General features: G+C 35.6%; 1 protein-coding gene across 5 annotated transcripts in view; it reads left to right on the forward strand.

The window, feature by feature from the left end:
• The window catches only part of LOC121381996 (1-phosphatidylinositol 4,5-bisphosphate phosphodiesterase delta-1-like), a 106,169-nt gene extending 81,430 nt beyond the window's left edge, over window positions 1–24,739 (forward strand). For 3 of the 5 annotated variants that reach the window (XM_041511460.1, XM_041511455.1, XM_041511459.1), the window contains exons 7-23: window positions 131–197; window positions 701–794; window positions 1,322–1,439; window positions 2,564–2,649; window positions 3,190–3,310; window positions 4,104–4,189; window positions 6,171–6,247; window positions 8,071–8,100; window positions 9,728–9,757; window positions 15,493–15,682; window positions 16,398–16,577; window positions 18,044–18,151; window positions 18,682–18,746; window positions 20,569–20,704; window positions 21,798–21,944; window positions 23,066–23,170; window positions 24,032–24,739. In XM_041511460.1, coding sequence (XP_041367394.1) covers window positions 131–197; window positions 701–794; window positions 1,322–1,439; window positions 2,564–2,649; window positions 3,190–3,310; window positions 4,104–4,189; window positions 6,171–6,247; window positions 8,071–8,100; window positions 9,728–9,757; window positions 15,493–15,682; window positions 16,398–16,577; window positions 18,044–18,151; window positions 18,682–18,746; window positions 20,569–20,704; window positions 21,798–21,944; window positions 23,066–23,163 — 1,633 coding nt within the window. In that variant the 3' untranslated portion in view covers window positions 23,164–23,170; window positions 24,032–24,739. The remainder of the gene's footprint in view (window positions 1–130; window positions 198–700; window positions 795–1,321; window positions 1,440–2,563; window positions 2,650–3,189; window positions 3,311–4,103; window positions 4,190–6,170; window positions 6,248–8,070; window positions 8,101–9,727; window positions 9,758–15,492; window positions 15,683–16,397; window positions 16,578–18,043; window positions 18,152–18,681; window positions 18,747–20,568; window positions 20,705–21,797; window positions 21,945–23,065; window positions 23,171–24,031) is intronic. The other 2 variants (XM_041511457.1, XM_041511458.1) reach the window with 2 other exon arrangements.
• The last annotated feature ends 265 nt before the right edge of the window (window positions 24,740–25,004 follow it).

Here is a 25,004-nt window from a genome sequence, read left to right on the forward strand (position 1 = left end):
AGTATTTTGTATACTGATTTAAATTATTTAGCATAAATGTATTCACAAACTGCATGTTATATCATAAGCATTGTTTAAGAAAGATTATTAAATACAAACATGTTCATGATAATGTTTTGTTTTTAAACAGGAATTCAAGGGGAAAGCCTTTCCTTACTGTAGCAGAATTTCTATCGTTTTTGAAAGAATCACAAAAGGTATTTTATATTATGTGTATCTTTTTGTTGAGTACTGTAATGTAAAAAAGAATTGATCTCAGGCTTTATTCTGTGAAGGTAAAAATGGGGAATTTTTGTGATGAAATTTAAAAAAAAAGAAGAAGAAAAAAGAAAAGAATGAGAAATGCTGATAAATCACTGGTCTGTCTGTCTGTCTGTCTGTCTGTATGTGTGTCTGTCTGTATTTATGTCTGTCTGTATGTATGTGTGTCTGTATGTATGTATGTCTGTCTGTCTGTCTGTATGTATCTCTGCATGTCTGTCTGTCTGTCTGTATGTATGTGTGTCTGTCTGTATGTATGTGTGTCTGTCTGTATGTATGTGTGTCTGTATGTGTGTCTGTCTGTGTGTCTGTCTGTATGTATCTCTGCCTGTCTGTATGTATCTCTGCCTGTCTGTGTATGTGTGTCTGTCTGTCTGTGTCTCTGTCTGTCTGTCTGTGTGTCTGTCCGTCTATCATTAACTACAACATATACTTTCAGATGGTGAATGTTAAAGAAGAAGACTGCCGTCAGCTCATCGACCTATATGAACCAACCGAAGTGTGGAAACAGCGGGGACATTTGAGTGACATGGGTATGTGTAGTAAAACATTGTACACTGCAAAATATCAGGATCTCAGAGTATGGATATGTACGGTATTTGTTTTACTGTAGTTAACCTGACCTCAATCTCACCAAGTGCATATTCCCCACCCTGATAACCATGAACTTTTCCAAACTGTCTTGGTGAGGTTCAGATTTAATAATTCATAGATAAAGTTTAAAGTTTGTTTTGTTTAGTGACACCACTAGAGCACATTGATTTATTAATCATCGGCTGTTGGATGTCAAAATAATTAAATATATTAAATATATATGAAATAAATATTGTATAAATGTTAATAATATATTATTTCCATGACCACTACAGAAAACATTTTATGAACTGATTGTATATATATACATGTATATATTTTCACTGTTTTTTGAAGACTGAAATTCTTGCCTTATATTGTTTTGTAATAAAACAGAAAATGATCAAAGTTTTCTTGATTGTTTTGTTATTGTCTCATTGATTCAAATTCTGTATTAATTGTGTTTCTTGTTTTCGACTGTGTCCAGGTTTCAGGATGTTCCTCACCAACAAGAAACAGCAGCTGTTTAATCCTAGTCACAGCAACGTGTATCAGGACATGACGAAACCCATGACCCACTACTTCATTGCTTCCTCTCACAACACGTACGTCACAGCACCACAACACCACGCTGGGCTGTCGTCAAACAGCCATTCATTCATTTGTTCATTCCTTCATTCATTCATCCATGCATCCATCCATCTATCCATTCATTCGTTTGTTCGTTCATCCATCCATCTGCCTGTCTGTCTGTCTGTCCTTCTGTTCCTCCCTAAATCCCTCCCTCTCATCCATCCATCTATCCATTCATTCATTTGTTCATTCATCCATCCTTCTGTCAGTCCGTCTATTCCTCCCTCCTTCCCTAAATCCCTCCCTCTCATCCATTCATTCATCCATGCATCCACCAATCTATCCATTCATTTGTCTGTCCATCCATCCATCCACCCATCCTTCCTTTCATCCATTCATTGAATATCTATCATCCATCCAGCCAGCCATCCATCCATCCATCTATCCATCCATTCAACATCTATCATCCAGCCAGCCATTCAACCATGCATCCATATATCCATGCATCCATCCATGCATCCATCCATCCATCCATCCATTCATCTCAGCACACAGGGTTATTAGGCAAAGAAAACTTTTTTCAGCAGATATAGCTTTTCTAGAATTAAATTACACATAAATTGCAACTACTTGCTTAAATTATTAATTTATCAATCTATTGTATTACTGATAATCTTACTATTCATAATAGCTCCAGATGTATTTTATTTGAAAATTTAAAAAAAGCTATATATCTGGGAAACTAGGGTTAGTGACTTTAAATATGAGATAAATCACATAGACAATTTACCAGCCAAGTCTCAATAGTTTTATTACATATACAATTTTGAACAATCACATGCGAAAAGTTACAACATAGCATGACGTCTGAAACCAAGTAATCACAGCTCAAAGTTTGACATTGTTTATTTTTATGTTGAAAAAGTGACATAATTGATGCTGTATTTATTATATTTATTATAGCCCCAAAAGGTAGTTATGATGCAGCAAAATATCTACATTTATGGAGGCATTATACAATCACAATTTCCTACTGTAAAGTCAAAAAATTTATAATATATGCATATGTTGCAGCGTATCATACAGATTCTGTTATTATGGTCTATGTAATCTATGTGTTATAATGTGATGATGGTTATGTAATGTTCTGTTTCAGATATTTGACTGAAGATCAGCTGAAGGGGCCCAGTAAGGTGGAGGCGTACATCACAGCTCTTACGAAGGGGTGTCGGTGTGTTGAATGTAAGTCACGTGTATTTTTAGACATTTAGACATAAAAGTAACCTCACCACTTCAAGGAATTAACCATAATAGGGTCCCAGATCAATTAATGTATCTTTAAGCCACTACCTGCCATTTTTTAATACTAATCTTAATTATTTAAATTGCTGTGTAATATAAGTTTAACAGGTGCATGCATGTGCAGAGGGATTTTGGGGGTCGAAACCCCCCTGCTCCAAAACATTTTATTTTTTTTAAATTTTACGGGGAAGCATCACCTGACCCCTCCCCCACTCCCGCCCCAAAAAAGACAACTTTGCTCGTCACAGTATATTAGGTCTATACTGTACATTTTCATGCACACACATATGTTTAAATGCACACACATATGTTTAAATGCACACACATCTGTTTAAATGCACACACATCTGTTTAACAACACACATTTGAATCTGATCCAGATATACAATGTATGAGCCATATTAATAACCATCATATTTAAATATGACTAGAATATACTGCTACTACAGGAATTGTGATAACTGTTATTTGACGTTTCAGTGGACTGCTGGGATGGACCAAACAACGAACCAATCATCTACCATGGTTACACGCTGACCTCAAAAATCTTATTCAAAGATGTCATACATGTTGTCAAAGAATATGCATTCAAAGCCACTCCGTAAGTTTTGTATGACAGCATAAGTTTTTGTATGACATCATAAGTTTTGTATGACAATGTAAGTTTTTGTATGAAACATAAGTTTTGTATGACAAATTAAGTTTTGTATGACAACATTGTTTGTTAAAAATTCAAAGGTTTGACCTTCGAGTACTCGAGTGCAATATTTCGGACTCGTAGAGGCACTACAGATGTGCTAACCTGAGATTTGTTTTACCATGTATTTTCATCATTCTACCCACAAAAGCCAGCCAGCCCACTACAAAAATGGGAGCCTGTGGTGGGACATCAAATTATAATGTTAAAAATTATCACAAATTCTTCTTAAAATAATTATCCTAATAACAACAATATATTCTGTATATTCAGTTATGTTCTGTATTATGATTGGTTAATTACATTCTTTTTGGGGTATCAAATGAAAATAACACCCGGAATGCTAATGATGTCATTAGCAATTGGAACAGGCCAAGTTGACGGTTCAAGGGCCTACAGTTAGATTGTAGCTAGGGTTTTTTTTCTCAAGAAATACCAAATATACAGTTAGTTCCGTAGAAAAACAATTCAGTTTACAATAGACATAACCATATGGAACTTTTAAGATTTGTGGGTGTTATTGTCTTCATGTATTTGATGCCCACAAATGTTTTATTTTTAACCTCAGGCTAATACCTTTGGTCAAAAATTACATTTGCAGGATCAAATAGCCAATAACACCCGCAAATCTAAAAAAACCTCCATATGGTTATGTCTATTGTAAACTGATTTTTTTTTTCTTCCTTTTTTCTTCCAGATATCCATTGATTTTGTCATTAGAAAACCATTGTTCTGTTGACCAGCAGAAGGTGATGGCACAACATATTGAAGAAATCCTGGGAGGTAACTCTAACTAACTAAATTACTTTATATTGAAACGCTGTTGTCAAAGACAACCGTACAAAAGGTAATGTTCAGTGTAGGTAGTCATTTAGGGTTGAATCTGATCCTGAAAAACAAACCCAGTACCTTAAACCCAACAGTCTAATCACGCCACCATCAAGGTCATGTGATAACTTCAAAGAGATCACTCACAATTGAGGGAAGATAACTCTAAAAGTAAAAATATTATTTCAGTAATTCAGTTGTCAAATTTGCATTATGTTGTCCATACAGTTGTTAAAGGGACAGACCCTAGTTTTTAAATACTAGAGCACATGTTTTAATATTTGAACTGTTCACTGAAATCAGACTTTACTTATATTTTATTGTTCCATTTCCGTACATCCGAAGTGTTTCTGGTTATTCTGGTGTTTATAATACCACAAAAAGTATTTTTCATAGTTTTAAAAACGCGTGTGTGTCTGAGAAGTAGCGTTTATCGATTCGAGTTCTGGTCCATTTTTAAGGATATTTCCTGATTTTAATGTCACAGACTCTTGTTTCACTCTATTGTAACTTTATCCAAATGAGTTACAGATTTGTAGATTAACTAAATTTAGTGTCCATTTATATGTGTTGAAACTAGGGTCTGCGGCTTTAATGTCAGGTCCATACTGCCATGCTCAGATAAAAACCAGTAAGTGGTGAATTATTGATTTGGATAAAATAAATTTTGGGGCCTTTTCTAAATCTGCGGTAGAATGATTTGGTTTCTCATTTAGGGTTCAAAGGGACTGCCCTGAGTTTGCAGCCATTGTAAGATGTTTGCAATAACAGAGCCTTGTTGGCGACTACTATTTCATACTAAATACATTTTCTTGATTAAAACACCAGTGTCTCTATATTGAATGTGTTTGCAGTCATATACTAATGTTTGTAGCACTCAGTTTTTACTACTATTTTACTAAATATATTTTTTTTGATTAAAAGTACAAAATTATTATTGAATGTGTATTAGGATTGTAAAATCCGGTTTGGGCTACTACAAGCCTTAGGACAACTACAATTTCACCTTGTAAATACATTTTCTTGATATTCTAAATCAGAAAATCTATATATTTGTATGATGTCATCAAACAGGCTCTATATGGAAACATTTTACAATGGTTGTAAACTCTGGACGTCCCTTTTTACTTGGTATTTGTGATATATTTTTTTTTCGAAAGACCACAAAAATTACTTTTTCTGAGTTACTTTTGCGTTAGTAGGACAGCATACAATCCGAGTTTGGTGGCTACTACAAGCATTAGGACAACAACAAACACCTTGTAAATACAGACACTGATATTCTAAATCAGAAAATCTATTTAATTTGCATGTTATGTCATCAAAGAGGCTCTATTGGTCGGAAACATTTTACAATGGTTGTAAACTCTGGACCGTCCCTTTAAGGAAAGTATTTCTCTGGTATTTGGCTATATTAGTTTGATGCTTACTTTGAAAGACCACAGTCCAAGCATTAACTTTTTCTGTACCAAATAGTCACTTATGACTTTTGCGTTAGTAGGACAGCATACAAGAGCGAGTTGGGTGGAGTCTGTCTGTTTGTTCGTCCATCTGTTCATCTGTCTGTCTGTCTATTTGTTCCACATTTAGTTTGTACTGATTTTTTCTCTCGCAAGGTCTCAAGATATTGAGCTGAAATTTTGTATTTATCTTTATCATGTGGAGTTACAGATGACGTTTGACTCATATGGGTCTCATATGGTCAGGTTTTAAAAAAAAAAAAATTCCATTAGTAGTGGTCAAGATATAGGCCTGATTGCACAAAACAAAAATGAAATCCAACTGATTATTATATAGTAGATATGTACTGTTTATTTTCATGTATATTGAAGCAACATTTTTGTTAGAAATTAATATGACAATCTAATTTATTGTTTTGAAACATTAATTTTATTGACAATAAATAGTTTTGACAATCTGATTTATTGTTATGTAGATATGGTTTATGCGCCACAAGAAGAAATAGAAACTGCTCCATCACCGGAAGACCTCAAAATGAAGATAATTCTCAAGGTATTGATGTTCACTTTATCACAAAATAATATCGGCTGTACTAATATATCTCTTCTCGGATAGTCATTAGCGTTCATTATTACCCCTTCAGGGACTCATAATGGGGAAAATAAAAATCATAATTTCTCATTGAGAAATTGTCATGCATTAGTTTAATGTACACTACTATTGGACGATTTGATGCCAAAAAACCAATCACCTTGTCAGTACTAAATATGACGTTATCGCGATTTGGAAAGCATACACAATGATGTCACATAGTTTAAAGTGATAAACTTGTAATAAAATGGTAGTTTAATGCAATTCATTATAGATTTTTGTTTACAGAATATTTAGAACTTTTGGTTTTGAAAATTATCTGTGAATCATGAATAAAATACAAAGTTAAAAGTAATACCCCAGAACAGTAAAGTAGTTTCTATATACATGGACGTGTAGCGGATGTAGGTATATTGAAAATAAAGGCTTTTTAAAAACCCAAATAGCTGGGGTAATAAATAGAATAATAAACTCGGTACCAGATTATTATCAAATTTTCACTTGTCACTCGTCATTATTTCACTCGGAACAACTCGTAACTCGTTTATTATCCTCTATTTACAAACCATAAACAAACTACAGAATCATCAACTTTCATTTGTCACTTTTTGATGTAGCACATTTGTGTATCTATGGCGTTCTGCCTCAACATTTATGGCAAGCTGAAGTATGAAATGATTTTTAATTTGTCACTTTTTGATTCTAGCACATTTGTGTATCTATGGGGTTCTGCCTCAACATTTATGGCAAACCGAAGTATGAAATGATTTTGCTGTGCTGACATAGTTTATAAATGGTGCTTTCAGTGCATTTGGGAGGTCAAAACTTTCGAATGCTGGGCCAACCAGTCTTTATTAACATGGGCAGAACACTGTATTTATCCATCACATTCTTAAAAGAATACATTAATTATGGCCATAAAAAAAAATATTGAAAAAAGTCATATAACATAGAGCAGAAGTATTTATATTTCTTTAAAGTGACAGATCGTAGTTTTTAAACACTAAGGAATATTTTTCACTATTAAGAGTCATTTCTTTGATAATTGAAATCAGCGTTACTACGATTTTATTGTTTAGATTTTCCATTTTCATACATCAAAGTGTTTCTGGTCATACTGGTGTTTTTAATATCACAAAATGTATGTTTCATATTTTTAAAAATGCACGTGCATCTGATAAGAAACAGTTATGGAGTCGAGCTTTAGTCTGTTTTTAAGGGTGTTTCACCGTGTCAACATCACAGACTCTTGTTTTACTCTGATGTATCTTTATTCAAATGTATTACAGTTTTGTAGATTTAACTAAACTTAGCATCAATTTTTATGGGCTGAAACTGGGGTCTTTGCCTTTAAGATAAAACTGATATACCATATTTGTGATGGTGCCAAAGCTGTTTTGATTGTTGGAATAATTAATGATTCCTCCTCCCACATTAAGTTAATAAATTTAATTTTAAATCAAGCCAAGCAGGTGAAACAAAATAGAGCAATATATATAGAAAATAACTAGTTATTATCTTTATCCTGCAGACCATAAAAATTAAGGGGAAAAGCTATTATTTTTGTTATTTCAACGATGTTGTACAATGACCTAGAGGTCAAATGAGCGATTTTAGTAATGTAGATATGTGTGTGACGTCACATGAGTGACTTCAAAAGTAATATCCTGCTAGTAGCTAGTAGCAGTTATGACTTTGCTATATCCGTCATCATATTCTGTCAATAGAAACGGTGGTTGCAAGATAAATCTCTTTTCATGTTCAGAATGTAATGTTTGTTACAGGGTAAGAAAAAGACATCTTCAAGCACAAAGGTAGACAACTCTTCCCTACACATTTCGTTGTCTTGCTTTTGCCTTCTACCCTTTTTAATGTATTTTATTTTCAAGATTATATTTTAATTTTTTTTTAATTTCTTTGTCCATACACAATATATTGTGATATACTTGGGTTAACATTGATGAAACTAATAATAATTATTATCCTAAAAAGATTAAAGTTATAACATATCTGTTATATGTTATAGGAAAATGTTATATGTTATAGGAAAATGTTATATGTTATAGGAAAATGTTTTAACAAGTATGGATCCAGAGGAAGTGTCCCAGACTCTCCACCTTTTTACCAATGTTTTTTTTTAAAGATTTTTTTTGTTTGGTAAAAACTGATGCCCTTTGTTAGAATCCTATGCCTCCAGACCCCCTCCCTCCCTCAAAGGACTGTACCTTCAACACCTGACATTCCATAAAGCGTAAATCTTAATGTGCAATTTTTACCTCCCTCTCAAAATTCCAAGATTTACCACTGCTTTAACAAAATATAAACAACAAATAACTATGTCTTGCACTTATTGCCTTTTTGTCTGGCATCACATTTTTTTTTTTACTTATAATTTTTAATATGGTGCTATTTTCACAATATTTGACCTATGGGCCTAAAGGATTCACTGAAGGTGGCAGACATCCATATAGTAGTGAGTGTGAAATATTATAAGTACAGTCCTTATACGTTTTAACTAATTCCACATTCAGTACGGTTGGGTTTTTTCCTGGGACACCCAGTATATAGTAGAACAAAAAGATATGTGGTTCTCAAGTGGAGATGCCCCCCCCCCCCCCCCATCCTCCACCTCATCCCATCAGTTTCTACAGGCCTATATCCTAAGATTCACCACTGCAATATTCATTGTTAAGCCAATTTTCTATTGTAAAAGTGAGCTCTGTGGTCTAGTGGATAAGCTGCTTGACAATCAAGCTAATGACAGTGTTTCAAATCCTGTCAAAGCTGGCTCACACATTCATTCATCTTTCTCATCTATCACCCTCTGCCTACCATTCACATTATCTTAATATATAAAAAAACTTTCCAATTTCTCCCACGATTTCAGTCTGTTTTGACCCTTTCCATCAGTTTCCTCCAACTGTGTCTTCTGAGCTGTCCACACCAGTGCCTACCTGTCTCAACTTCCTCTATGGGTGCAGTCTCTGTGTACTTCGCTGCACCCACCTGACATCCTCATCCTCTGCCGCTAATAAAGCTGGTCTAACCCACGGCACTAACTAACGACCGCCGGTAGAAGAAGAGCATAGTATGCAGCTACAAGTGCCTCTTAACAATGCCATTCATTCATCCATCCATCCATCCATCTATCCAACATCTATCATCCAGCCAGCCATTCAACCATGCATCCATATATATATCCATCCATCCATCCATCCATCCACCCACCCGTCCGTCCATCCACCCACCCACCTAACCCAGCAATGAAATGGAGCAATTTTGTAATGTAGCTATGCATGTGACGACACGAGTGACGTCAAAAGTAATATCCTGCTAGTAGCGGGATATGATTTTGCTTTATCCGTCATCATATTCTGTCAGTAGAAATGGTGGTTGCAAGATAAATCTCTTTTCGTGTTCAGAATGCAATTTTTGTTACAGGGTAAGAAAAAGACATCTTCAAGCACAAAGGTAGACAACTCTTCCCTACACATTTTGTCTTACTTTTGCCTTCTCCCCTTTTTAATGTATTTTATTTTCAAGAGCTATATTTTAATTTTTTATTAATTTCCTTGTCCATACACAATATATTGTGATATACTTGGGTTAACATTGATGAAACTAATAATAATTATTATCCTAAAAAGATTAAAGTTATAACATATAACAGGCACATAGAAAAATGTTTTAACAAGTATGGATCCAGAGGAAGTGTCCCAGACTCTCCACTGTTTTACCAATGGGTTTTTTAAAGATTTCTTTTTGTTTGATAAAAACTGATGTCCTTTGTTAGAATCCTATGCCTCCAGACCCCCTCCCTCCCTCAATGGACTGTACCTTCAACACCTGACATTCCATTAAGCTTAAATCTTAATGTGCAATTTTTACCCCCCCCCCCTCTCAAAATTCCAAGATTTGCCACTGCTTTAACAAAATACAGACAACAAATAACTATGTATTGCACTTATTGCCCTTCTGTCTGGCAACACTTTTTTTTTTAACTTATAATTTTTAATATGTTGCTATTTTAACAATATTTGACCTATGGGCCTAAAGGATTCACTGAAGGTGGCAGACATCCATATGGTAGTGAGTGTGAAATATTGTAAGTACAGTCCCTATAATTTTAAACTAATTCCACATTCAGTAGTTTTTTTTTTTTCTTGGGACACCCAATATATAGTAGAACAAAAAGATATGTGGTTCTCAAGTGGAGATGTCAAACACCCACCCCACCCCCACCTTGTCCCGTCAGTTTCTACAGGCCTGCATCCTAAGATTCCCCACTGCAATATTCATTTTAAAGCCAATTTTCTATTGTAAAAGTGAGCTCTGTGGTCTAGTGGATAAGCTGCTTGACAATCAAGCTGATGACAGTGTTTCAAATCCTGTCAAAGCTGGCTCACACATTCATTCATCTTTCTCATCTATCACCCTCTGCCTACCATTCACATTATCTCAATATATAAAAAAAACTTTCCAATTTCTCCCACGATTTCAGTCTGTTTTGACCCTTTCCATCAGTTTCCTCCAACTCTGTCTTCTGAGCTGTCCACACCAGTGCCTACCTGTCTCAACTTCCTCTACGGGTGCAGTCTCTGTGTACTTCCCTGCACCTACCTGGCATCTTCGTCCTCTGCCGCTAATAAAGCTGGTCTAACCCATGGCATTAACCAACGACCCACGAGAGCATAGTATGCAGCTACAAGTGCCTCTTAACAATGCCAGAAGTAACTACTAAACACCCTCTGAAATGGTCAGACAAAGGAAATGTTTTATTTAATGATGCACTCAACACATTTTATTTATGGTTATATGGCGTCAGACATATGGTTAAGGGCCACACAGATATTGAGAGAGGAAACCCGCTGTCGCCACTTCATGGGCTACTCTTTTCAATTAGCAGCAAGGGATCTTTATATGCACCATCCCACAGACAGGATAGTACATACCACAGCCTTTGTTACACCAGTTGTGAAGCACTGGCTGGAACGAGAAATAGCCCAATAGGTCCACCGTCGGGGATCGATCCTAGACCAACCGCGCATCAAGCAAACGCTTTACCACTGGGCTACGTCCCACCCCTTAGTCAGACAAAGCCCACAGCTAAAAGCTGATGGGAAATGACAGGTGTGTGGTATGGATAGCTACAAGAGACAGGGACCTGTCGCAGTTTGAGAGACAAGGACTGGGATGTGGAGGTGGACAGCAAAAGAAGTTGAAAGATAGGAGATGCCAGATCAGAAAGAAATGAGATGGAATTCAAAGGAGTAAAAAGAAAGGGGGGCAGTGGGATAAAAAAAAAAAAAAAAAATTATATTTAAAAAATTAAAAAACCACAAATGATGTCACTATTCAAGGGAGTTAAGTCATGACCCTTTTCCATAAATTTTTACAAAATTGAAATATTCTGTACAGAAAATATCCTAATATCTGCTTACAAATGAGTAAAACAGCTTTTTGTCTGGCTTTACTTTATTGTAAAGTTAACCTTTACATAAAAAATAAACTAATGCCATATTAATTCTAACATGTGGTTGCGAATATATTATATAAAGGAGAAATATTATCATGCTTCTTGTTTGTTTGTTTTGTTTAACGACACCACTAGAGCACATTAATTAATTAATCATCAGCTATTGGATGTCAAACATTTGGTAATCCTGACTCGTAGTCATCAGAGGAATGCTACATTTTTTTCTAATGCAGCAAGAGATTTTTATATGCACTTTCCCACAGACAGTAAGGCACATACCATGGCCTTTGTCCAGTTGTGGTGCACTGGTTAGAATGAGAAAACAAATCAGCTGAATGGATCCACAGAGGTGGTTCGATCCTGCGACGTAAGCACCTCAAGTGAGCACTGAACCAACTGAGCTAAATCCTGCTTTAATATCATGCTTCTAACATATAATGTTGAGAATATGTAATTTAAAGTAGAAATAATGTCACATATCTACATACATGAGATTGGGAATATACTGTTAATATAAATAAAGGAAAACTAATTTCAAATATCTAACATGCTACATGCTATATTTATTACCCATATGGTTAAAAATATCTTGGTACATATCAAACTGATACATCCCACTAGAACGCCAAGTGGGACGTCACACGATGACATCATCGATTGGCGCACTACAACCGTACAGAAATATCAACCAAACAAGTTGAGTTATATAAATTAAGATTGATTATGGGTAATAAACAGGATATTAAACTCGCTACCATTTCGTATCATGTTTATGTCCCTCGTGAAATAATTTTCACTGTCACTCGCTAAAGCTTGTGACAATTGAACATTATTTCATTCTGGACAGAAACATGATACGAAATGGAAGCTTGTTTAATATTCTATAAGTATGTCAAGTGATTCAAATTCATATTGTATAATTGTTTAACACATATTTGTAGCTTTCTTTTTCTTTTTCTTTTTTTGTCTATTAAAATATAAGAGATTAATGTAATGATAATTTATTACTGCATTAATACCAACCAGTTTATTTGTAATTCTTCATAACACAGAATTTGATTTTAATTTGACCTACTTTTCAAATTATTAAACATTTGGTTAAAGAGTTTGGTGGGTGTTTTTTTTTTTATGTAAATGGACATTGTTTTTGTTGCCATAGTTTAATTATTTTGTGTTTATTAGTCAGTGTTATGCAATTTTCACAATATATATTGTTTAAATATGCTGAGACATTATTAAAGCAAATCTTTATTTTCTCACCATTCATTTATTTATTGTCATAATTTAGTTTTTATTTTCAGAACGAGATTTGTTTATTTATTTTGTCATCATCATCATCATCATTTACAGGCATGATTGTTTTACACTTCTTCATGAAGTTTTATTTCAGTTTTTATTGTGACATGTATTAAATGTTATTGTGATATGTTGTAGTGAAGCCACCATCCACTGTGGGAATGTAATTTTGATCATGTAGTTAGTTACACTAGATAACATTTTAAACAATATGTTAAATAGTAGACATGGACATTATGGAAATTGTCCTATTGTGATATATATAGGAATATGCCAGTATAACGATACATATATTATTATTTACAACAGCTTCAAAACTATTTTAAGAAAGGTTTTAAAAAAAATAAAAAAAAGTCTTGATACAGACTACATGTAAGATTGATATAAACTTTCAAACATACAGTATGTCAATGTAATGATATCTTTTCAATAATGTTAGTCAGTTCTTAGCAAAACTGTTTACCGTCATCTACCATGATTTATTTAGATTCAGGGCTTCTAGAAATGTTTTTAAATCCACTAGCCATGGGATCAGTGATTTTAAAAATTTACTAGCCACAATTAAAAATTCACTAGCCCTAATTTACTTTAAGTTAATACAATTTGACTAAATAATAGTAATAATCAGATATGTCACCTAAATAGGGAGATAGAACTTAAAAACACTAACTTGGGGGTTAGGGTGGGGTCAGGATATTCATACTTACAAAATAGACTTAACTGCAACATTTCACAATTGTTTTTTCACTAGCCGTCGGGCATGGCAATAGTAGTTATTTACTAGCCCAACATTGAATATCACTAGCCATGGGAGTGGGGCTACCATAATCTAGAAGCCTTGAGAATGCAATAATTGTAATGATAGATTGCCAAATTATGATCCAAATCTATAATATGACTTGAGTGCGTGTTTTTCCCCAAGTGGAACAGTTGGTTAGCTACCTGTGGGTAAAATTATGCGAACCAACTTCTGGTTATCTAAAAAAAAAAAATATTATCCCCTGTCATACCATTGTTTTGTGGTTAAGTGTTTTGTTCTTATATAAAGTCAAAATGTGTACTTGTTTGCACTGACTTTGTTGTTATGTATAATGTACAGGCAACTGTATAAATGTTGCATCCAGGGGCGGTGGAAGCAAGTAGACATTGGGGGTGGGGGAGCTGATTGAGATCAAGGGCACAAAGCAAAGTTTCTAGGGGGTTTGGGGGTATGCTCCCAAGTAAAATTTTAAAAACTAAATGTCCTGAGATGCAATTTCCTGCATTCTACAAGTAAAATACATCTCTGCCTTAAGATTTACTACCAATAATATTTTTGATTCAAAATTATTGGGAGGGGGACTAGATCCCCCCCCCCCCCACTCCACTGTGCCTGCCATCACGTCTAACTTGTACAGAAATAAGACTTTAAATATGACATTTTAATTCCATTAAATAGCAAATTCTTCTGTTACTCACACATTAATTTGTAGGTGATTTTTATTTATTATTGGATAAAGATCGATTTATAAATAACAAAACTTGTTTTTGTAACATCAATCCATAGGTGTGGGGTTGTTGTTTTTTAATTTGTACAGTATAAAATTAATATTCCCATGCCAGATATATACTTTATGTCCTGAAACATGTTTTAAACTTAGTGGTATTTCTATTGTATATCAATTTTATAATTCAGCTTGTATTTGATCCGTATGAATCTTATAGAACTTTTCATTTTCAATTCAAATTGCATTCCATAAAATGTTAAAAATTATATTACAGGTACTCAGTATCCAATTGATTTTAAGAAAACAACTGCCTCAATAATGGTTTTTTGGACAAAAGTAAAAGCTTTAGAGCCTAAAACAATCCTAAAGATGTATGACATTCAGTGTGCGATTTTGGTTTAAAACATTTAAAGTGTCATCAGGTCTTCCTGAATGCAAATCTTTATAGCCCACCACCAACCCAACGAGTCCTGCCGTGCATATCCAGTAGAACGGAAAATACACTAGTTAAATGTTTTGCATGAAATTATGGAACAGATCACTATTCAAGACTGGTTTCCCAGGATTTTGATATATATGTTCACTGTGTCATTTCGAAGAATCAATGTAATTTGTACAAGGACAGGATAGCACATACCACAGCCTTTGATATACCAGTCGTGGTGCACTGGCTGTGACGAGAAATAGCCCAATGGGCCCACCGACGGGGACCAAGCTAGAGAGTCCTATATGATTTTTGCGAACCAGGGGCTCCCAGACTCTCCTCAAAATTGCACACTGACATTACAAATTTTATTAACCTATAACCTTGCATTTTTAATAGCGTAGCTGACTGAATTTGATTCTTAGAAAATGCCAAGAACCATGCCATCGAGAATATGAAAAGTGTGATACTATTTTCCTGACGACTGTTCTTGTTATTAATTACCAAACTCTTTTATTATAAGGGAAAGAAGCTGCCACCGACACAGGATATTGATGATGTCAGTGATGAAGATGAAGCTCAGGAGACGGAGAATCTCAAAGAAGAGGAGAAGAAACCAGACAAACACAAACTGAAACTGGCACCAGAGCTGTCACGGTTAACTGCCCTGAAGAGTGTCGGCTTTAAAGACTGCGAACAGGCAATCAGCTCAGGTGTGTTTTCTTACTGGGTGAGCAGGGGCACATTCAGCTTAATATGATGGGGGTGGGGGGTGGGGTGGGAGTGGGGATGGGTGGGGATGGCAGTAAATAAGAATCAGGGCAGAGTAACGTAGGATCTTCTCCAGCTAGACAAAAAGGGACAAATGTAAACAGTCTTATTCAATCTATTGTGCTAGCACAGCAAATATGCTATACAACCCTGAGTCATAACCTCCACTGAAGAATTGTCTTCCTTTGCTGGGTGTACTAATATACATCTGACAAGGAAAGACAATTCTGCAGTGGAGGTTATGACTCGGGGTTGTATATCATATTTATTGTGCTGCACTATGTCCTATATGTCTTAAATAAAGTATTCCACTAATATTAATATTATTTATGTTTTAGGAGGTACATATTTTATTTATTCACTTGGTTAATGCAAATTTGAGAAGTGACTATCTACATGTAGTTAATATTATTTACGGTGTGTTTTAGAAGGTGCATATTTTATTTATTCACTTAGTTAACGCAAATCAACTATCAAGTTAATATTATTTATGTTTCAGGAAGTGCATATTTCATTTATTCACTTGGTTAACACAAATCTGAGAAATGACCATCAAGTTAATATTATTTACATTTCAGGAGGTGCATATTTTATATATTGACTTGGTTAATGCAAATTTAAGAACTGACTATCAAGTTAATATTATTTACGTTTCAGGAGGTGCATACTGTATTTATTCACTTGGTGAAAGCAAGGTTGAGAAGCTCATCCAGTCACAGCCCAGTGGTCTGAACGTGGTCACCCACACCAAGTTGATTCGAACATACCCATCAGGATCACGCACAGATTCATCCAACTACAGACCCATCGAAATGTGGAATCATGGCTGCCAAGTCGGTAAGAAAAATTAAGCATGAGTTAATTTTCAGTTTTTAAATGAAAACTGAGTTTTGTTTTTGCTAAAGAGAATGTCCCGAGTTTGCTACCATTCATAATGTGTTTCCATTAGTAGAAAGGATCTTTTATATGCACCATCCCATAGACAGGATAGCACATACCACAGTCTTTGATATACCAATCGTGATGCAGGACTGATCCTTAACTGACAGTGCATCAAAGAAGCCCTTTACCACTGGGTTACATTCTGCCCCCAAAATGTGTCGAGATATCGTAAAACATTTTACAAAATTTTTTTTTTAATATTTGCATTATTGGCCTGTTTTTTTCTGTTTATTAATAAAGGGGCAGGATCTATCTCAGTTGGTAGTAAAAGTAAAGTGTGTTTTATTTAACGACGCCACTAGAGCACATTGATTTTTTATCTTATCATCGGCTATTGGACGTCAAACATATGGTCATTCTTACACTGTGTTTTAGAGGAAACCCGCTGTCGCCACATAGGCTACTCTTTTTACGACAGGCAGCAAGGGATCTTTTATTTGTGCTTCCCACAGACAGGATAGCACAAACCATAGCCTTTGTTGAACCAGTTATGGATCACTGGTCGGTGCAAGTGGTTTACACCTACCCATTGAGCCTTGCGGAGCACTCACTCAGGGTTTGGAGTCGGTATCTGGATTAAAAATCCCATGCCTCGACTGGGATCCGAACCCAGTACCTACCAGCCTGTAGACCGATGGCCTGCCACGACGCCACCGAGGCCGGTTCCAGTTGGTAGAGTGCTTGAAATGCTTTAGTCAGTGCCCCACGACTGGTACATCAAAGGCCGGGGTATGTGCTTTTCTGTCTGGAAAAGTCCATATAAAAAATACCTTACTGCTAATGGGAAAATGTAGCAGGTTTTCTCTTAGAATATATGTCACAATGACATTCAATAGCCGATGATTAATAAATCTATGTGCTCTACTGGAGTCCATAAATAAAACAAACTTTAAACTTACGTTTATTAATAACTGTGTTATATTTGCTGATATATTTTACTGGCCTCGGTGGCGTCGTGGTTAGGTCATCGGTCTACAGGCTGGTAGGTAATGGGTTCAGATCCCAGTCAAGGCATGGGATTTTTAATTCAGATACTGACTCCAAACCCTGAGTGAGTGCTCCGCAAGGCTCAATGGGTAGGTGTAAACCACTTGCACCGACCAGTGATCCATAACTGGTTCAACAAAGGCCATGGTTTGTGCTATTCTGCCTGTGGGAAGCACAAATAAAAGATCCCTTGCTGCTAATCGGAAAGAGTAGCCCATGTAGTGGTGACAGCGTGTTTTCACTCAAAATCTGTGTGGTCCTTAACCATATGTCTGATGCCATATAACCGTAAATAAAATGTGTTGAGTGCATCGTTAAATAAAACATTTCTTTCTGATATATTTTCTGATGATGATTTGTTTTGTGTCTTGCAGTGGCCTTGAATTACCAGACTGGAACTGAACCAATGCAGTTGAATTGTGGCAGATTTCTAGACAACGGTGCTTCAGGATATATCCTCAAACCAAGTATCCTTATGTCAGGTTAGCTTTTACACATCAGTTTAGCAGGCCCATAGCAGGGGGAAGGCCAGGGGGGCTCGGGCCCTCCAATAATTGTGGCTGAGGTTTTTTTCTTTTGATAACCTTTATATCTCAACTGAATGTAAAAGTTGTAACAAGACTAACGGATCAAGATTAACTGCGAGAGTTACAGTAACTGGCAAATAATCTTTGAATCATGCCCCTAGACCCCCCAAATAACTTGCGCCTTTGGCCCTCATTCAATTGGACCCCCTCCCAATAATGTCCACCATGCTACGGTACGGGCCTGGTTTAGTGATCACTTTTACCATAATGTGTTATAATTTCATGGAAATTTTGCAGTACTCATTTATGATATTTTGATTTGTATTTTAGTTTCTGAATATAAATTTGAGTTCTTATTTGATTTGGGTTTTTTTTTTAGGTTTTTTTTAATAGAACCTGTTCTCATAGCAGAGATACATTTTAAACCTTAACTAGTGTCTCTATATCATTACAGTACTGAATTTCTTTCTTCGTCTTCCTTTTAGAAGATGCCTTTACAACTGTCACAAAGCCAGAAGCCAGAGCAACAAAAAAGATATTTAACATAGAAGTAAGTTGTTGAAGTAAAATAACCTGAGGGTGGGGGGGCTTTTTATGTCTCAGTGACCCAGAGATCTATGCCATCAGAAGCTTCAGCTTTTGTTAGGAAACCCCAGTATGGATTGGCCAATGGGTAGAGTCTAGATAGAGCTGGATTTGTCGATGGTAGAGTCTAGACTGAGCTGGATTGGGCGATGGGTAGTCTAGACTGAGCTAGATTAGTTGATGGGTAGAGTCTAGACTGAGCTAGATTGGTTGATGGGTAGTCTAGACTGAACTAGATTGGTTGATGGGTAGAGTCTAGACTGAGCTGGATTGGTCAATGGGTAGAGTCTAGACTGAGCTGGATTGGTCGATGGGTAGTCTACACTGAGCTAGATTGGTCGATGGGTAGTCTAGACTGAGCTAGATTGGTCGATGGGTAGAGTCTAGACTGAGCTAGATTGATCGATGGGTAGAGTCTAGACTGAGCTAGCTTGGTCGATGGATAGTCTAGACTGAGCTGGATTGGTTGATGGGTAGAGTCTAGACTGAGCTAGATTGGTCGATGGGTAGTCTAGACCGAACTAGATTGGTTGATGGGTAGAGTCTAGACTGAGCTGGATTGGTCGATGGGTAGAGTCTAGACTGAGCTAGATTGGTCGATGGGTAGAGTCTAGACTGAACTAGATTAGTTGATGGGTAGTCTAGACTGAGCTGGATTGGTCGATGGGTAGAGTCTAGACTGAGCTGGATTGGTCGATGGGTAGAGTCTAGACTGAGCTGGATTGGTCGATGGGTAGAGTCTAGACTGAGCTGGATTGGTCGATGGGTAGAGTCTAGACTGAGCTGGATTGGTCGATGGGTAGAGTCTAGACTGAGCTAGATTGGTCGATGGGTAGAGTCTAGACTGAGCTGGATTGGTCGATGGGTAGAGTCTAGACTGAGCTGGATTGGTCGATGGGTAGAGTCTAGACTGAGCTGGATTGGTCGATGGGTAGAGTCTAGACTGAGCTGGATTGGTCAATGGGTAGAGTCTAGACTGAGCTGGATTGGTCGATGGGTAGTCTAGACTGAGCTAGATTGGTCGATGGGTAGAGTCTAGACTGAGCTAGATTGGTCAATGGGTAGTCTAGACAGCTGGATTGGTTGATGGGTAGAGTCTAGACTGAGCTACATTGGTCGATGGGTAGAGTCTAGACTGAGCTAGATTGGTCGATGGGTAGTTTGGACTGAGCTGGATTGGTCGATGGGTAGAGTCTGGACTGAGCTGGATTGGTCGATGGGTAGTCTAGACTGAGCTGGATTGGGCAATGGGCAGAGTCTTGACTGATGAGGATCAAGGGTCAGGTAACCATAACAGAAACCTTGAAGGTTAAAAGTCAAGAGGTATTGAGCCACAAAGCACATTCTTAGCAGACCACAATACCATGCAGTTTCAGTGAATGAAAAGAAGTGAAATAATGCTACATATCAGTATGCCCTGTAATGATTCTTTTTATTCTTTTCCAGGGTCTGGTATGAGAGTTAAACCTGTTATAAAACTCACCTAGCTTGTCTCTAATGACTGCTTTATATTTTCTTGTGTTTTTTTTTTAATTAAAGAAAAGGAATACATGATTAACTGTGACTATTTGGTGTCCCAACATGTCATTATTTTTATACTTGGTGTGAAGAAAGAGCTGTTGCCACACAGGCTATGCCCAGCAAGGGATTGTTTATATGCACTTTCCCATAGACAAGATAGCACATACCACAGTTTTTAATGTAATAGTCATGGAGCAATGGTCGAAATGAGAAGAAGAAGAAAAAAACCTAAATCCATTGAGGACATAGATTCATTTTTATTTCAGATAATCAGTGGTTATCAAATCCCTAAACCAAAGAATTCATCGAAAGGGGAAGTGATCGATCCGTTCATCAAGATTGAAGTGCACGGGGTTGCATCGGACCATGTTGAGAAGAGAACAAAGACCATTAACAATAATGGTAAACAGATTTATTATCCATATAGTTAGAAATATCTTGGTACATATCAAAGTAATACGTCCCACTAGAATGCCAAGTGGGACGTAACACTTCGGCATCATATGATGACGTCAGCAATTGGCACACTACAACCTTACAGGAACAAAACAGGTTGAGTGATATAAATTAAGACTATTATTGGTAATAAATACGATATTAAACTCACTATCATTTTGTATCATGTTTATGTCCCTCGTGAACTAAATTTCATTGTCACTCACTAAAGCTCGTGACAATTAAAAATTATTTAATTTGAGACATAAACATGATACAAAATGGAAGCTTGTTTAATATCCTATAATTATTATATACACAGCCATGAATTATATAGACCTACAGAAACCATAAAAAGTATATAGGCCTATAGTATATATTCAGTGAAAAGGCAGATTTTTTTTCTTCTGGGCCCAATTTCACAAAACATCAGCCTAGTTTTGCATGTAAACGTAAATCTACGACTAAACCATTAAATATCAGTGTCTGTATTTACAAGGTGTTTGTTGTTGTCCTAATGCTTGTAGTAGCCCAAACCAGATTTTACCTCCCAATAATTTCATACATACAAAAAAAATATATATATCACGAATTAAAGTAAAAATTTAGTGCTACAAACATTAGTATACGACCGCAAACACATTCAGTATACAGACACTGGTATTCTAAACAAGAAAATGTATTTAGAATAAAATACATTTTGTAGTAGTAGGCAACAAGGCTCTGTTATCGCAAACATCTTACAATGGCTGCAAACTAAGGAAAGTGAGTCCCTTTAATGGTATTAAAATGTGGAAGTCTGATAACATTAAAAGGTAACTTTTTCATCCCTAATCAGTAAATTAAAACAGAAAACCTCTATTTTATACAAAATAATCAGTTTGCTCAGACTTTGTTGCAACCAATGTCTTTCACATTAATAGTCATGAGCAGAATATACTAGATCTTGATGGAATAGGGTGTATCAGGTGGAATCCATTTTTAGATGTGATTTTTATCAATTTAATTTAATTAATATGGCTACACCTTCTGATAACTAATATCTGTCATATTGTCTTAGGTTTTAACCCAAGATGGAAAGAAGTATTCACTTTTGAGGTTCAAGTCCCGGAACTAGCTCTGGTGAGGTTTGTCATCAAAGATGAGGACCGTGGCAAGGACGATTTTATTGGTTTCTACTGTCTGCCATTTACCAGCATACAACAAGGTAAGATCTCATCACGACAAGGATGATTTTATTGGTTTCTACTGCCTGCTGTTTACCAACATACAACAAGGTAAGATCTCATCATGGCAAGGATGATTTTATTGGTTTCTACTGTCTGACATTTACCAGCATACAACAAGGTAAGATCTCATCACAGCAAGGACGATTTTATTGGTTTCTACTGTCTAACATTTATCAGCATACAATACGGTAAGATCTCATCACAGCAAGGATAATTTTATTGGTTTCTACTGTCTGACATTTACCAGCATACAACAAGGTAAGATCTCATTGCAGCAAGGACGATTTTATTGGTTTCTACTCTCTGCCATTTACTAGCATACAACAAGGTAAGATCATTTAACACATTTCTTTTTCTGGAATTTAAGAACCATCTTTACTTCGTATTCTGACAGCACTTTCTATCTGTCCATCTCAACATTCCTGTTCTTGTCAGGGATAGCTCTGGGTGTGTAAAAAGTTTTGTACACAAAATTTGCCAGTTGTGTTTAAAATTTGCAATTGATGAAATTAGCAAGTGGCAAAGCTAGCCCTGCTTGTCTCTCTATCTGCAACCAGTGCCAATCAAGTTATTATCTACCGGTACTTATGTTATGACGTTTTAATTAAAGAAACAGACCCTAGTCTTTAAACACTACACTACTATTAGAGCCATTTATGATCACTAAAATCAAATATTACTTATATTTTATTGTTTAGATTATGCATTTCCGAACAATTGAAATGTTTCTGGTCATCCTGTTGTGTCTAAAATCACAAAATGCATTTTACATATTTTTTAAAATGCACGTGTGTCTGAGAAGTAGCCATTATTGATTAAAGTTCTAGTCTATTTTTAAAGATATTTTCCGGTTTTAACATCAGACTCTTTTAACTTTAACCAAATGTGTTGCAGGTTTGTAGATTAACTAAACTTAGCGTCCATTTTTACGAGTTGAAACTAGGATCTGCACCTTTAATATCTTATAATTGATTTATTAGAAAATGCTTTAAGCATTTTAATTTACTCATTTATTTTACATATTTCTTATTATTTTAATTAATTATTGTTATTATTATTATTAATTATTTTTAATTGTTTTATGTTTTGCATCTTTTAGGTTACCGACATTTTCCTCTTTTTGATAAGCATGGAGAACAGTTGTCGCAGACATTGATATTTGTTAAAATTCAAATCACCGAGCCAGCCGATTCCTGATTTTCAGGTATTCAGGTGCTTTTAATTATCTCAATATTTCACGGACTAATAAAGAAAACATAAACACCATTAATATTACCATTGTTATTCTCGAAACAAACACTATAGTCAATAAAAATTAATTTATGTGAATAACAGATTTCGTAACTTTAGTCAGTTATTCCAGTGTTTTTAAATGTGGTTGAATCAGTTTGGTTCCACAATGAATTAATATAATGTTTTTTGTTTAAAAATAAACCAGTGTTTGCTATAAGTGATAAGATATACGTGTAATTATATGTCATTGTGACACTGTTTTAAGAGTTTAACCCAAAATGTTTGTATTGATAAATGTATCATTCATTCATTCATTTATTTCGTGTCCGCCTGTGAAGTGGTCGGTCATCAGATCGATCCTTTTCAGTAGACCCATTTGCAGTTTGGGCTATTTTCCATTCCAACCAGTGGTCCACAACTGGTTCATCAAAGACTGTGGTATGTGCTATCCTGTCCATGGGGAAAGTGCATATAAAAGACCCTTTGCTGCTTATCAGAAAGAGCAGCCTATGTGACGGCAGCGGGTTTCCTGTAAAGAAATATGTCGGAATGACCATATGTTTGACGTCCAATAGCAGATGATAAGATAAAAATCAATGTGCTCTAGAGACGTTATTAAATGAAACAAATTTTACTTTTTCATTCATTCATTCATTCATTCATTCATTCATTCATTCATACCTTTCGCCCTAAACACTTATGTCATTAAACATGCATTCATTCACTCATTTGAGTATTTTTTTATCCTTGTGAACATAAATTTCATCTCCAATACATTTAATGATATTAATATGAAATTACAACTGTACATTAAACTCTTGTTGTTTTACAGAAATGATGGCTGTGATGAAGAATGTTGTTTCCATGAAAACGAAAATAACTGTGTCCTGCTGCAAAGGGAACTGCCATACTAGATGTGTACATGTATCACTGAATATTATTTATTACAAGAAATATCTTGGCAGAAGATTTAGTTTACTGCTGATAACTAGACGTTTTAGTAACAAGAGGTGGGGAGTCTATTTTAAGGCATTTCAAAATGTTGCATTTGTATTTTCCACCATTTTGTGGAATTGCAGTCAAATGTTTGTTTTTTAATTTCCAGAATAATGTGTTAAAACGACAAAAGCACTTTTATGGAAGTATTAGTTTTAATAATCTAATATATAGTTTTTACAGGTCTTCTAGATTATGGTAGCCCCACTCCCATGGCTAGTGATATTTAATGTTGGGCTAGTAAATAACTACTATTGCCATGCCTGATGGCTAGTGAAAAAAAAGTTGTAAAATGCTGCATTTTAGTCTATTTTGTAAATATGAATATCCTGCCCCCACCCTACCCACCAATCTTTGTGTTTTTAATATCTCTCCCTCTTTAGGCAACAAATCCAATTATTGCTATTAGAAAAAATTGCATTATGTAAAGTAGGGCTAGTGAATTTTGTACAAATTCTAGAAGCCCTGCAGGTTGTTACTATTTTACATTATTTTATGTAAATAAAACAGTTCTTATATAACAAGTGTTTTATTTACATAAAATGTTTGAATTCTAAGCTCATTCAGTGTTTCTTTTAAAAAAAAAAAGAAAAAAAAAAGCCCCCCTCCCCAAAGAAAAATTGCCCCCCCACCCACAACTCAGAAGACACACACACACACACACACACACACCCACACACACACACACCCCAGATGAAAGGTGAATTAATATATATCTGGCCCCACCAGTTGCTGGCATCTTCCAATTCCTATGCAAATCTCCAATATATTGGAAATATAATGTGTTTTGTTCATTATATCACCGAGTA

The sequence above is a fragment of the Gigantopelta aegis genome, chromosome 9 (assembly GCF_016097555.1).
Source record: "Gigantopelta aegis isolate Gae_Host chromosome 9, Gae_host_genome, whole genome shotgun sequence".
Taxonomy (NCBI): Eukaryota; Metazoa; Mollusca; class Gastropoda; order Neomphalida; family Peltospiridae; genus Gigantopelta; species Gigantopelta aegis.